This window comes from Muntiacus reevesi, chromosome 22 (assembly GCF_963930625.1).
Source record: "Muntiacus reevesi chromosome 22, mMunRee1.1, whole genome shotgun sequence".
Taxonomy (NCBI): domain Eukaryota; kingdom Metazoa; phylum Chordata; class Mammalia; order Artiodactyla; family Cervidae; genus Muntiacus; species Muntiacus reevesi.
Window position 1 is genome coordinate 27,202,922 of NC_089270.1, and position 16,296 is coordinate 27,219,217.

A 16,296-nucleotide genomic window follows, 5' to 3' on the forward strand; every position below is an offset into this window, starting at 1 on the left:
CATCTTTGTATAGTTTGCTGTATTTAATATTGTGTCTTTTGTATAAGATGTGCTCAATCAATCAAAGAACTGAATAAATTAATGAATGAATAAAAGAATGAGTGAATAAATTGTCTAAAATATTTTTATAAAATCCCCTGTAAGTATGCTTCCTTTTTCACAAATCTGATCTAGTAGCTAAAAATACATAGAAACTTTTCAAATGGTTCTTCTCTAATATGGTGGTGTATTTTATTATCTCCTGGCAGTATGAAATATACAGTTAGGCAGTGTTACTAAGGAATTTTGTTTAGGGTTGTTCCACATGGCTTCAAGCGCTGAAGGAGAAAGAACTACATTTGCAAGGCAGTTGATGAGGTGGAAAAGATGGCAGATGTATCTGTTATATTGAGATATCTACAAGTGAAAGCAAAGAAAGGAATAGGAGGCAATTCAAGAGGGCAAAACCCTTCAACAGCATCCATTTGTCTTCTAAATAATAGCTAACCTGACATGTGAAACTGTCCATATTTGGCCTACAAAGGCAACAGTTTCATGTTGTTCAGACTAACCTCACTTAGCCTTTGTAAAGCGCTAGTTTAAGTGCCTTCCATAGTTCAGCTCATTTAACCTTCATTACACTTCCAAGAGGAAATTAACCTTTAAATCCAACTGTAAAGATGAGGAAAGTAAGTCATGGAGAGGTTAGGAGGTTTGCTAAACTCTTTAGTAGAAGACCAAGGCTCCAGAATCCTTGATTCTATGGTTCCAGAATCCGCACTATTAACCACAAGAGTATATGGCTTCACCCTAAACTACACACCTTCAAATGGCAGTCTGTCTGTCTCCATTTGTAATAAAGAAATAATAGTACCTACTTCATTATACAGTTGTAGAAGTTACAGGAATAATATATTTAAAGGCTGACACTTTGCATGTAAGAAGTGTATGATAAATACTAGCTATTGTTATAACTAGGCTTCCCTGGTGCCTCAGACAGTAAAGAATCGACCTGCAATGTGGGAGACCGTGGTACAATTCCGGGGTCAGGAAGAACCCCTGGAGAAGGAAATGAGTACCCCAGTATTCTGCCTGGAGAATTCCACGGATGGAGGAGCCTGGCAGGCTACAGTCCATGGGGTCACAAAGAGCTGGATATGACTAATCTACTAATACTTTTCATTGTTGTAACTAAGCTACAACTGTTCCCACCCAGCATTGTAACTAGGCTTTCACTGAGTCTTACTACTTTACTCTTGTCTTAAAACCCACCACGTGCATTTTCTAGTCACTGGCCAGGGTCACTCATTCCATGAACTTTCCTGGTCTCTGGGGTAATGTGTGATCTCAAACCCCTGGGTTCTACCTTATCAGTTAGCTCTTGTGACACTGGAAATGTGAAATCTGCCCATTATTACAATTCCTCATGTGATTATATCTTGTTTAAATTCATTAGTGATCTGGTCATATCATATTCATATCATTCCTTGCAATAATATAATAGATACTTTGGTGTTTTTTGGATTTAATTTACTAATATATATATGAACACATTGAAATTACTGGAATGAGGAAAAACCGAAATCAAGTGTAGAGCACTGAAAAGAGCATTAAATATTTTCTGTAATCAAAATCATTTATTTACTAAGCACCAAAAAATCACTGCTTTTTTTTTTTTTTTACTTCATTACACAAAAAACAATCTGGAAAACTAAGCCCAAAGAATAAGTTCCTTATGTCTTTCTCCCAGGAGTTCTGGGGGAAAAACCTGCTGATACACATCATCAGTGAAAGTTCAAGTTAATACGAATATATTGGGATTCCTTGGTGACAATGTCAGCATCACATATCTAGGGTAAAGATGAACGAGAATACTGTTACAAAAGCAACTTTCTTACAAAACCATTTCATTCAGCTCATCAATAATCATTTTCAGTAGTGGTATGGAGAGAAACCCTAAGTGGCACTTTGGATCTTTTTTATTCCAGGAACCCAGCAGCCAGGTCCCAGCTTGATGTGGCATGTGGCTGCCCATTATATCCACCTGAGACCTTTGAAAGCCACACAACCCCTCTCCCCGCCCTTGAGTTCATATTTCCATTGCTGCTTCTGAGAAGTAGAAAGTTTAGGAGAAGAAAGGAGTTTGCACAAGAGTTGCAATAAACAGATTTCTCTGCTGAGTAAGAAACTAGAGATTTAGTGTAGATTGGCTAGCCTTCTTGGGTAGCATTGTGAGTAGATGAAAACTGACACTATTGATTTTTATTCTGAGTATTAAGCATGCATTTCATTATTCATGAAAAACAAAATTCAGTTCTCAACAAAGACCCTATGATGACATTTTCTGGAATCATTTAGCCTCCCAAAAGAAGCTGGCACTTTTCGATCAGTTTGGACCCCTAAAAAAAAAAAAAAAAGGAAATAAGCACATTTGTGAGAAAGAGAAAACAGCTAAACAGCTCTGATCCCCAAATAGAAAATCTTTTAAGATTTCCCTGTTGCATGAGAAATGTTCTAATATGCCCACCTCTCAAGGTCTTAGAATAGAATTGCTCATAGACCTAGTCCCTTAGCTTAAGGACTTAATTCACTGCAATGACACCTATGTTCAAGACCCCAGATATGGCATAAATAAAAATTTGCTTCCTTCTCACTAAAGTATGGCACTCTTCTGCTGCAGAGTAAAAATGAACAATCATCATCCGCGTCCCACTGCATTTTAAAACAGCGCTAGGGTAATCCCATATTGCATATGTACTCAGTCGCTGAGTTGTGTCCAACTCTTGGCAACCCCATAGACTGCACCTTACCAGTCTCCTCTGCCCATGGAATTCTCCAGGCAAGAATACTGGAGCAGATTGCCATTTTCTTCTCCAGGGGATCATGTGTGTGTGTGTATACATACACATGTATCTTTTTAAAATATTTATTTATTTATTTGGCTTGCCAGATCTTAATTGGAGCACACAGGATCTTTGATCTTCATTGCAGCATGCAAATTCTCCATCCCCATGCGTGTGGGGTCCAGTTCCCTGACCAGAGATTGAAACCAGGCCCCCTGCATTGGGAGTGCAGTCTTAGTCACTGAACCACCAGAGAAGTTCTCCTATTTATTCGTCTTAATATTCTTTTCCATTATAAGTTATTACAATACACTGAATATAGTTCTCTGTGCTATACATAGGTCCTTGTTTATCTATTTCATACACAGTACTATGTATATATTAATCCGGAACTCCTAGTTTATCTCCTTCCACCCCCTACTCTTCCCTCCGGCAATCATTAAGTTTGTTTTCTGTGTCTGTGAGTCTCTTTCTCTTTAGGAAATACATTCAGTTATATCATTTTTTAGACTTCACATAGAAGTGAGTACACGATTTGTCTTTCTCCGTCTGACTTACTTCACCTCGAATGATAATTTCTAGTCCATCCGTGTTGCTGCAAATGGCATCACTTCACTCTTTTTATGACTGAGTAAGATTCCATTGTGGGTGTGTGTGTGTGTGTGTGTGTGTGTGTGTGTGTGTGTTATATCCTTTATCCATTCATCTGTTAGTGGGCATTTATGTTGCTTCCGTGTCCTGGCTATTGTACAGTGCTGCTATGAACTGCGGTGCATGTGTCTTTGAAAAATTAGAGTTCATTTTTTCTGGATACACGCCCAGGAGTGGGGTTGTGGGTCATGGAAGATCTATTTTTAATTTTTTAAAGGAACCTCCATACTATTTTCATAGTGGCTGCACCAACTTACTTTCCCACCAATTGTGAGGGAGGGCTCCTTTGTTCTCTCTCCAGCATTTATTCATAGACTTTTTAATGAGGGCCATTCTGAGTGGTGTGAGATGACACCTCACTGTAGCTTTGATTTACATTTCTCTCATAATTAGCAATATTGAGCATCCTTTCATGTGCCAGCTAGCCATCTGTATGTCTTCTTTGGAGAAATAGCTATTTAGGTCTTCTGCTCATTTTTCGATTGGGTTGTTTGGTCTTTTGATATGAAGCTGAATGAGCCGTTTGTATATCTTGGGAGTTAATCCCTTGTCAGTAGCATTGTTTGCAAACATTTTTCTCCCAGTGGGTATGTTGTCCATACAGGAGACTGCTAACCTATCATTCATCTGAACTTTGAAATAAATATTGCTAGTCTATTTCTCCACATCCTATGACATGCTTTTCAAGATTCTCTACATTCTAGATATACCAGAATATAACAATTTTCCAACATCCTTTCATCTCTTTTGAAATCCCAATTCAATAATAGTAGCAATATACCAGAAAGAATAAAGCCTATTGAAAAATCCACCATCAAAGGAAGAGCTATTGACAAAGTTCTGAAAAACAAAGTTATTGATATGATATTAATCAACATCTCAAAATGCAGAAATAGGAGCTCAGAATAGCAACGTGAAGAGATATTCCAGCAGTAAAAGACCAGAAAGTCATTGATTTCTGAGATACTTTGGTTTTTACCTACTGCTCAATCCATTTTTTAAAGCTTTCTAAAGATTCCAGAAGTCACTACTATCTTTTCAATATACTATTTTTTACTGACCCTATTATTTATAGCTAAAGAATTCAAACTAACATACAAGCTAAAAAACAAAACTGTGTAAATATATGGATAAAATAATGATTTAAACACATAAGGACCCCAAAAGTTTTTCTCCTGGATGTCCATCCTAAAAACATACATAAATACATACACACTTTAGAATTTAGACCAGAAAAACTGAAAATAATCCAACAAAAATTTACAAAATGGAATTTTAGAAATAGTCCATTTTACCCTAAGTTACACTGGGAAGACATTTTCCATGGATAGTCAGTTCTAGAAATAACTAGGTCCAAACTGAAAGATTAAGCCAGAGGGCTTTTCAAATACAGTTTTAAGATGATAGAATATTCTATTACAAAAACTGTGTGGTTAAGAACTGCTACAACTTAGTGGTGTGATGAAAGCAGATACTTTGCTTGTCAACATGGAAAAAGAAAGGTAATTAGAACCTCTCAAGAAAGAAAGATATACGAGGAAATCATAGTCCAAATATGTAAAACTAAGCAAATGTGGCATATTTTCTGCAGTTGACAGTAAGAAAAAAAAAAACCTCCATTTAATCTTGGTATTTTTTAAGCCATATAGGATAAACCATTGAACTTTTGGTCAACCCATTCATTGTATGGCTGTAAAAAACATTAAAGTTAAATGCACTATTGAATATACTATTTATTGGTTTCCAGCTTTTAGCATCAACCTATTGACAAAGTGTATATCCCTTACACTTGGGAGAAGGGCATGGCAACCCACTCCAGTATTCCTGCTTGGAGAATCCCATGGATAGAGGAGCCAGGCAGGCTATAGTCCATGGAGTCACAAAGATCAGACACAACTAAAGTAACTTAGCATGCATACACCTTACATTTACAAAGCAGGATTAACAAAACTAGAGCATGTGGAAATAATGGCATAGCTTTAAAAAGAAAAGCTGGCAAAGAAATCAAAGGAAATTTAGACATCAAATATATTGTGAAAAATCACTATATGATGACTGAAGTGTAAGGACCAAGGAAGAAAATATAATCAATAAAAGAAAAATACTTAAAAATATATTGAAAGTCTACTAGTGGTATTGTTGAAGTCAGCATAAACACATTACATTCTTTAAGTGATATCAATATTTTAAGAAGCTACTAAAGTAATAACGCTAACCACTAGGAGTACTAAAAGTAAAGATTTAAATTGTTATCTTTTGGGAACGGTAAATGTACCCTGCTTTTCTGTCTGAACTTTTGCCCTACTCGTGTTCATGTATTACTTATGTAATTTTCAAAAACTGCCTAATGTATCAAAAGAAGCTAAATACAGTATCCCAGGATGACTTGATCCATATAATAGAGATTTCACATTGCTTACTCTGATCCTTGCTTTTTCTCCAGAAATGCATCCCAGGATTGCAGTAGCTTTAATAGTAGACCCATCAAATTTTAAGCATAGGCTACTTAAAACAGCAAGTCTTTTACATAAACTTGTATTGAGTCACAACTAAAAGCAGAATATTGTTTTTTTTATTATTAAATTTCATGTATTATTTTCAAACCATCATTTCAATCTGCCCAAATTTCTGCTAATTCTTGTTAACTTTCTTCTATGTTATATTCTGTTGGCTGACAGATAATTATCTCAGGCTAAAATTATCATCCCCCACTGACCTGAGTAGTTTTCTTCTTAAAACTGCTGCTGTCTGCAATTCACATTATTACCTCATGAAATATGAGATTCCTTTTCTTTGGAAGATCCAAATTCACCTTGTATGGCTGGGTTTCTTATTTCATTCCTTCTTTTTGTTTCATTCTTATCGACACTCCAACATTAACTTCGGCTCACTTTTTTCTCCTTAGAATTTTCCTGCATTCTGGTTTACTTCTCAGAATGTCTTCCATCTTGTCTAAAAATGTTTTATCCTCCCACCAGTCCTAGCTAGAAAGGCAGTCTTCAAGCCTGCCCACTTTCTCTTTCAGCAGGCAGAACAGGTTCACATAATTGACTATTCAAATCTCAGAAAAGAAAACAAAGAAAATGCCTGTAGGTCCCCGGAGCAGTTAGTCTAACTGGAAAATCTACAGACTGCTAATTGGCTAAGCCTCATCACTTCTAAGGCTTCACAAGCGGCACAGTGGTGAAGAATCCACCTGCCAATGGAGGAGACACAGGAGATTCGCATTCCATCCCTGGGTTGAGAAGATCCACTGGAGGAGGGCACAGCAACCCACTCCAGTACTCTTCCCTGGAAAAGCCCATGGATGGAGAAGCCTGGTGGCTACAGTCCATGGGGTCACAAAGAACCAGACACAACAGAGCACACACAGACTTCACTTCCGGGACTTTGGAGACTCCCAAAGCCACTAGGAATTATTCCTTTGCACTCCAGTCAAACCAAGGCCTCTTCCACAAACGGAGACACCCAAAGAGACACACAAATTCTTGCTGATAAGATTCCAAGCTATTTTAATTATATAGTCCTATACTTTTGGCTAAGTCTACCAGACCACCTGACCTGATTCTTGAGAAACCTATATGCAGGTCAGGAAGCAACAGTTAGAACCAGAAATGGAACAACAGCCTGGTTCCAAATAGGAAAAGGAGTATGTCAAGGCTATATATTGTCACCCCGCTTATTTAACTTATATGCAGAGTACATCATGAGAAACACTGGACTGAATGAAGCACAAGCTGGAATCAAGATTGCCGGGAGAAATACCAATAACCTCAGATATGCAGATGACACCACCCTTATGGCAGCAAGTGAAGAAGAACTAAAAAGCCTCTTGATGACAGTGAAAGAGGAGAGTGAATAAGTTGGCTTAAAACTCAACATTCAGAAAACTAAGATCATGGCATCTGGTCCCACCACTTCATGGGAAATAGATGGGGAAACAGTGGAAACAGTGTCAGACTTTATTTTGGGGGCTCCAAAATCACTGCAGATGGTGATTGCAGCCATGAAATTAAAAGATATTTACTCCTTGGAAGGAAAGTTATGACCAAACCTAGATAGCATATTAAAAACCAGAGACATTACTCTGCCAACAAAGGTCCATCTAGTCAAGGCTATGGTTTTTCCAGTGGTCATGTATGGATATGAGAGTTGGACTGTGAAGAAAGCTGAGCGCAGAAGAATTGATGCTTTTGAACTGTGGTGTTGGAGAAGACTCTTGAGAGTCCCCTGGACTGCAAGGAGATCCAACCAGCCCATCCTAAAGGAGATCAGTCCTGGGTGTTCATTGGAACGACTGATGCTGAAGCTGAAACTCCAATACTTCGGCCACCTCATGCAAAGAGTTGACTCATTGGAAAAGACCCTGATGCTGGGAGGGATTGGGGGCAGGAGGAGAAGGGGACAACAGAGGATGAGATGGCTGGATGGCATCACCGACTTGATGGACATGAGTTTGGGTAGACTCCGAGAGTTGGTGATGGACAGGGAGACCTAGTGTGCTGCGATTCATGGGGTCGCAAAGAGTCAGACATCACTGAGCGACTGAACTGAACTGAACTGATTCGTATAACATAAGGTTATTTTTTAATATTCCAGTCTTACCTTTTTTATTTAATGTCCCCAAATTCTTTCACTTTTTTTTCACAAATAGGTTACTTTTCAATTGCTTCATTATTTTTGTTACTGTCCTTGGTTCCAACTTCTCGCTAGAAGTTAGATATATGAAAATATTGGAAGGGGACAGGGGACTAGTTTATGATTATCTACTTTCACCCTAAAGTGGTTCCTAGAGTGTTCTCCAAACCAGTAGCATCAGCAGCTCCTGGGAACTTGTCAGACTCCACCCCAGATCTATTGATCTATTGATCAGAAGTCCTGTGAGTAGAAAGCACTGATTTTGTTTTAACGAGCCCTCCTAGCAACTCTGATGCACACAAATATTCCAGAATCACTGCCTTGGAATAATTATAAGGAGATAAACATCATGAAGCTTTATAGATGATGCATAATTACAGATAATAACCAGTTTTTATCTGAAGAAGTTAATCTAGCAAATGATAGTTAATATGATATATTCTTCAGATAACTCTTATTTGCTTCTTTAATTTGTGGAGAAATCCTAAAGCAGAGAGGGAAGGGAGGAAATTTGGGCTTTTGAACCATTAAGTTGAAGATTGCTGTTTGACAAAAAGTGTAGGAAAAAGCACACAGAAATCTTCCTATCATGCTGTTGGTAAAATAGTTCCAGCAAGAAGTATTCCTGTTCAAGAACAAGAACATGTCAAGAAAATTCTCTAGGGACTTCTTAAGTACAGGCCTTTCTGAAAAAAGTGTCTATGAGTTGACTCATTGGAAAAGACCCCGATGCTGGAAAAGACTGAAGGCATAAAGAGAAGGGGGTGACAGAGGACGCAATGGTTAGGTAGCATCACTGACTCAATGGACATGAATTTGAGCAAATTCTGGGAGATCGTGAAGGACAACGGAAGCCTGGCGTGCTGCAGGTCGTGGGGTTGCAAAGAGTCAGACAGGATTCAGAGACTGATCAACAAGAACAAGTGTTGATTATATTTATCATGTTGCAAATCACATCCCTGGCATTTGTTTTTCTCGTAACTGATCGTAAGTTTGTAATTTTTGACCACCTTCTTCCCCATACAAAGATATCACAATATTATTAACTATAATATATATAATAATAAGATATACAATAATAACTATAATAGTTGCTATTATTATTACTGTTGTTACTCAGGTAGAGATGTATTTTCTAAATACTTTACAAAAAGTAAAAGGGCTTTACAATGAAAAAATGGACATTTGTGACTGCTTTCATTTTGTGTATCAGCTAGTCTGGCAGTCAGCAAAGTTGTTATTGTGAACAGCCAGAGAACATTTGGAAATCTGCAGTTCATTCAGTCTCTGTCACAACTACTCAGTTCAATTCTGCTGTTGTGAAAAGCAGCTGCAGACAACACGTAAATAAATGGGCAGGGCTGCGTGCCCACACAAGCTTGTTTACATGAACAGGGAGTGAAGCTAAGTGAGCCAGAGGGCGGAAGTTTGACTACCTTTTTGACAAGGCTATGAAAGTGAAAGTCAAAGGCTCTCAGTCGTGTCCAGCTCTTTGTGATCCCGTGGACTATACAGTCCATGGAATTCTCCAGGCCAGAACACTGGAGTGGGTAGTCTTTCCCTTCTCCAGGAGATCTTCCCAACCCAGGGATTGAACCCAGGTCTTACACATTGGAGGCGGGTGTTTTTTTGTTTTTTTTTTACCAACTGAGCCTCAGATTATGGCAATAGTTCAGTCACTAAGTGGTGTCTTGACTCTTTGCGACACCATGGCCTGCAGCATACTAGGCTTCCCTGCCCTTCACTATCTCCCAGATTTTGCTCAGAATTCATGTCCATTGAATCAGTGATGCTATCTGACCATCTCATACTCTGCCTCCATCTTCTCCTTTTGCCTTCAATCTTTCCCAGCATCAAAGTCTTTTCCAGTGAGTCAGCTCTTTGCATAATGTGGCCAAAGTAAAGGAGCTTCAGCTTCAGCATCAGTCCTTCCAGTGAATATTCAGGATTGATTTCCTTTAGGATTGACTGATTTGGTCTCATGGCAGACCAAGGGAGCCTCGAGAGTCTTCACCACACCACAATTCAAAAGCACCAATTCTTTGGCTTGGACTAAAGATATGTGACTTTTAACATAAGCACATGTACAGTTTAGTTGAAAAAGTAGAAAGAGCTAACCGGATTCTTTACCAACTGAACTATGAGGGAAGCCCAGAAAAGAGCCACTGAAGGTAATTAAGGCATTTGTGAAAATTGTTACCTGTGAAAATGTTTCCCTAGGACATTGCTAAACCCCAGCCCTAACTAGCCCCAACCTGTTTGGACTGTTAAGGCTGCTTTATTATATATTTTTTTAACCATATACTTGGAGTCTTCTACTCAGATACTATAACCTACTACAACCAAATTTCTGTTTCTCATGTCATATCTACAGGAGAGTGGCCATCCCAGGTCTCCTCCATGAATTTACATGAATTTTCTGTGCCTCAGAGTGATAGTAGTATCACCATGATATTCTTAGAAATTTAAGTCACACAACTTTACCATCTTATGAAAAGTCATTTGTTTGTTAACTGTATATAATTAGACTGATAGAAACAGTCACTGGGAAGTCAGTTTAGTGGATATGCACAGAGACACTTTTTTCTGATCGCAGTTTCTTTTTCTATTCTTCAACCCCCTTTTCTAATGATCTGCCACTGATAAAATATAATCCTTTTTACCTGGTTTCCTAGTTAAGGCCCAAACTACCTTTAGTGACTCTTTCTGATTGTGCCTCCAGAAATTTCTCAAACAAAGCTACAGCTTGCCCAGACAGGCCTTTAAACTGTTATTTGTTTAAAATTTCTCTGTATTTCCATGGGCACCTTTTCTCTACAATGACCAGAGTCTTGCTCATCCTTCTTCCACCCACCCCCAATCTAAAACATCTCAGTTCATCTGAGGTCAATGACTTTCTGTTTATCTCTTTTCACATCTAACACACCTAGTTTCTGCAAATGAACATAAATAGTAGTATACCCTCAACCAAAATACTTAGTTATACCAATCCACTGAGACTGTTATTTTCTCCCAATCCATTCATGACTAGAACAGAGAATTTTTTTAAAACTTAATAACCCCTAAGAGTGCTAAGAGAATAAACAAAGAAACAGGGATACCTCTTCTTGGAAACACATTTCACTTTTCTCTGCTTGGCAGCACATCTCCACCAGGTGAGCAAAATCCACAATAATTGATTGGAACTGCATCTCTGCTGCATACGGTTTCTGCTTCACAAGGTTGCTGAGGAGTCTGAAAAAGAAATAAGTTGCAAAAAAATAAGCACTCATTGAGTTCTAGAAGGCCAGCTTGCAAACCCACCTTACTTATTGAAAGCTGCACGCCACCCTCGCCTTTGCGTAGCTCTCACTCTCAAGTTTAAAGGCTCTGAAAATGACCTGATGTTCTCACAGTTTTCACAATGTCTATCTCCATCTTCATGTTTATTCGACATTTTTATTCAAGCACATCTCATCAATATACCTATTATAGTAAATTTAATTATCTTTAAGTAATTATTACTAGGACAAATACTTTTTTCTATTTTTATTACATCGGGTAGAAAATAGGTTATACAATACATTAGCTTTTCCTATAGTATTTTCTTGTGAACAACATCTATCCTAAAAAACTAACTTCCGAATAAATATTGCAAATATAACACACCTGGATGTTGAGGACCCTTTATATGTTATTAATGATAAAGACAATATATAAATTTGAAACTTTAGTAGTTTGACAGTCAACTCAGATGTCTCTTACCGAATAGCTTCCCAACAACCATATAAATGTCAGTGATTCAATCACTTTGAATATTCAAAATTATAACTTGGTGTCTGTCTATTTAATAAAATATGTTGTCTTTTTTTTCTGATCAAGAAAGATTTAACTACAAAGAAAACAAGTGTGAAGGGTAGGGAAAATGTACCTTAATCCATATTTTATTGCTTACCCCCCCAAAAAAAACCTTTGCTTGGTCTTCATTTTCAAATTCAAATTGAAAACACCTAGTGGCCTTATTTGTGCTTGAATAGGTATAATAAAAAGATATCTCAAAGCTTCAAGTAGCTATTTCTATGATACTCTAAACCAGGGATCCAACAAATATTAATATTTTAGGCTTCTTCTACCAAGAGGCAGAATTGAGGATATTATACAAGTCTTCTATCACAAGACAGAGAACTCCAGCCCCGCCCCACCTCAAGGCTGGGCTGCCCTGGGTGGCTGGCAGACACAGTCTGGGCCAGTTGCCATCAGCTAGAGATGATGGTGCAGAAGGACCAGCCAGTAGAAGGGCAGGTGTGCACCGCATCAGTCTCACTGTGCAGCCCAGTGACACCTCCTCTTCTTCTCCCTGAGGCCTCAGCGCAGGCAGCGGGCCCCAAGCAAGGTGACTCTGAGTCGCCTGACTCCGGGACTGAGATGCCACCAAGCCTTTGCTGCCTGGCAGTCGTCCACAGTGAAGTCTCCAGTGTGGATGTGGCACCGGCACTGGCACTGGGCAAAGCAAGCTGCAGCCCAGGCGGGAAGCAGGAGTGAAGTCGGGAACAGTGGAGAGGCCAAAGTGGCCCTCTGCAGCTCCCAGGCTTGGCTCATCCAAGTGGTGCCCCCTGGACCCACAAAAACAGCCCTGGCCAGATGGCCGTAGAACGCTGATCCCATCTAAACAATCAGACAGACACTTAGCTTAACTCTGAACAAGCCTCTGATCTTCCCATTTCAGCTCCACCCTCTCCCACCTCCACCTTAGCCCCGCCTTGATAATGGACAAAGGTGGACCACGGGAAAAGCTGAAAAGAATAAGGAAGCGCAAGCCAAGTTTCTTTACAGAAACTATTATTAATACAATATGAGGTGGGCTTAAGAAGCATGCAATCACTGTATCCTCTGGTCACCAGCAAAACACAGTCAAAGGACTAGGAGATTCTAATTAACTCCATGTTAATTATTTAACTCCATGTTAATTAATTCTAAGTCCTGGGAATCTAGAAAAAAAATCAGAAGAGGGGACAAAGACATATGTACAAAAATATTCTTTGTCACAATTAATGACACTTAGAAATTAAAAACAATTTTCATGCCCAGCAACAGGGAATAAATTCATAATTGTACCCATGTATTGTTGTCGTTTAGTCACTAAGTCATACCCGATTCTTTTGCGACCCCATGGACTGTAGACCACCAGGCTCCTCTGTCCATGGGATTTCCCAGCCAAGTATACTGGAGTGGGTTGCCATTTCCTTCTCCAGGGGATCTTCCCGATTCTGGGATCAAGCTCACCTCTCCTGAATTGCAGGCAGATTCTTTATTGCTGAGTCACCATTGTACCCACACACTAGAATATTAAAAAACCATTAAAATGGCTGTTTTGAAGACTAACATGTACATTATATTTTTTAACTACATTAAAAAAAAAAAACAGTGAAACAGCCAACATCTTTTGAGTGTATTGATATTTGCTAGGTTTCAGACAATGTGCTGATAATTTATAAATGCTACCTCATGTAATGCCCTCTGTCACCTTAAAATAAGGCTCTGTGTCATCTCCACTTTGAATTGGTAGGAGTAGTTTCAACTCCTTGGGAATAGCATAGTTCTGGGCAAATATAACAAGCCAGTGCAGTGAGCGTCTCTCTCGGAAAGTGCTGAGGATTGAGACCTACTTATGAGAACCTGTCCGGAGACAAGAAGTCAGGTTCACAGACTTCCGCCCACTGAGAAAGGTTGGGCAGGGGAAGGCAGGAGCAATCCAGCGGTTGCCCAGCTGGGCCTCCATTAGACTCAGTTCTGAGTTATGTGGAATCAGGATAACGCTCTGAAAGGGGGCTGGGTGAGTACTTTCACTAGAGTCCTGCATACCATTGAGACAAAAGCAGCCCTGACACAACCCAGACTAAACAAGTACAATCCTGGGGTCCGGGGAAGGTATTATTTTTTCTCTGAACAACAAAACATAAAGTAGTTTTGTCATCCTTTGAAAGGGATGCAGTCTGCGGCTCAACAGGAGACAGCAGTACCTGGAGGGCATGGTTGATCCCAGCGGCACGGGAGTGGTGCCAAGGATCATGCCTGGAGAATTCAGGGAGTGAGGCGACAGGAGTTTCCTAAGCGCTCCCCTGAGGACTCAGAGATAATTGCTGGAACTGAAGTTCTGTGCAAGCAGGTAGTAGCACGAGCTTGCATTATTTGCATTATTTGCATATTATTTGCAAGTGCAAAGCTTGCATTATTAAGCATTCAAACCATAGATGGCCGATTCATGTCAATGTATGACAAAACCCACTACAATATTGTAAAGTAATTAGCCTCCAACTAATAAAAATAAATGGAAAAAAACAAACAAACCATAGATGGATGGATAGAGGGCAACTGTGGGAGTGTGCACTCGTATACATATATGACATTCTATACTCCTACACTGTATATATATTTATTATGGGTATTTCTGCAGTGTTGGAATAAAAGTAATATGATTTTCTTCTCTTTTCTGTATTTTCTAAATTTTCTGCAGTGATTACGTATTACTTTAAAAATAAAATATATCAAAGTTTTACAAAGAAATACAATGGTATAAGCATTTCTTTTCCTATCCAACTGTTCTGCACATATTTGATCTTTTTCTAAATTATTTTTTATTAAAGTATAGTTGGTGGATGCACATTTTCAACTTTCCCATTAGACCTAAACTTGATCCCACTTGAGAGGAAACACTGCCTGTTTCTCTGTATCATTCAAGTCTGTGCGGCTATATATGATGCATAGTCAAAACAGTTGATACTATCTTTGAATAATAATTATCAGTTTTTAACACACTGATTATTCAAAGTGAGAAATGTAGGCTATTTCCCATTGGAATTTTGGTGAATTCTGTCTCAGAATATATTTTCCCACAGATTCAGTATTGCTCATGATGCTGAAATTCACTGACCAACCTATAAAAGAACAGGATAGCTCCAGTCCCAGGCTATAAAAACTAACCACCACGTGTACCTACATAATGAGACTACCCTTTTTCCTAGCACTTACTGGGGCTTCTATGAATTCGGAACTGCAAGTAGCCAAAGTCATAATAGGAGGGGCAGAGGGTTTGTTGCAAGTTCATGCAAAATCTGGACTTCTCTTTCCTTCCAATGTCATGAGAAGGGCACAAACTTTGCAGTCAAACTTAACTTCGCCTCAAGTTAGGTCCTCCACTCACTAGTGAGCCTGATGATGGGTAAGATACTTGGCCTCCCTGACCCTCATCTACAAAAAGAGAATTTGAACACCTATAGCATTCGCCTGCCAGTGCAGGAGATGTGGGTTCAATACCTGGTCTGGGAAGATCTCCAGGAAAATGAAATGGAATCCACTCTAGTATTCTTGCCTGGGAAATCCCATGGACAGAGGAGCCTGGCAAGCTACAGTCCATGGAGTCGGAGAGAATCAGACATGACTTAGTGACTGAACGACAACAAACAATACTTTGCAAGGTTTTTGTGAAGACCAAAAATTATACTATGTTAAGACAGAGTACAGTAACTGACGTACTGGAGGCAAGCAGTACATAATGGCAAAGATAATATGAGTAATTATATTAATTATTTCAGCAAATGATGGCAAAGATAATGAATAATTATAGTAATAGCAGGACTTGCAAAGTCTGTTTCAAATTACTGGTTGTTTCTAACCGTTGTCTCCCTTCTCCCTGATTCCCAAAATAACTGGTACATTGTCACAACTTCTTACCTCTCTACCCTTTTACTCATTCAGTAAATAATGGATGAGCATCTTTATAATTTCCCTGAGGATTTTAGCTGTAGATTTAGCAATAATAGAGAAGACAGAGGAGGTAGGAAGGCTCCCTCATAGGTATTCTTCTTCTCTTTCCTCACACGCTTTGGGGATTCCAGGTGTCTTCCTAGCCTGGCTCCTCCCAAGCCCTCAAGTCTCAATCCCCAGAATTTCTCTCCTCTCGCTCACCTAGACCTCAGACACCTGAACTTTGGTCTCTCCTCAATCCTGCTGGGTCAGCGGGCTTCTGCGTGCACTTCCCCAGAGGCACCAGTGGAGGGAACACTGAGCTTCCAGAGAAGACAGAAGCAGCTTATCTAAACAGGAAGAAACGCTCACTGATCCAGGATAGGTAAGTGGGGGGAAAGGCTCCTACTATGAGAATGCAAGTCTGGGAATGAGATTTAGAGCAAAGATATCAGCATCGTGT

At 39.2% G+C, this 16,296-nt stretch overlaps 1 protein-coding gene across 1 annotated transcript in view; it reads right to left on the minus strand.

The window, feature by feature from the left end:
• Positions 1-1,606: 1,606 nt before the first annotated feature.
• LOC136152709 (alpha-fetoprotein-like) overlaps positions 1,607-16,296 on the minus strand; it is a 41,842-nt gene continuing 27,152 nt past the window's right edge. The window contains exons 11-12 of the mRNA XM_065914084.1: positions 11,213-11,345; positions 1,607-2,378 (exon numbers count right to left, since the gene is read on the minus strand). Coding sequence (XP_065770156.1) covers positions 2,334-2,378; positions 11,213-11,345 — 178 coding nt within the window. The 3' untranslated portion in view covers positions 1,607-2,333. The remainder of the gene's footprint in view (positions 2,379-11,212; positions 11,346-16,296) is intronic.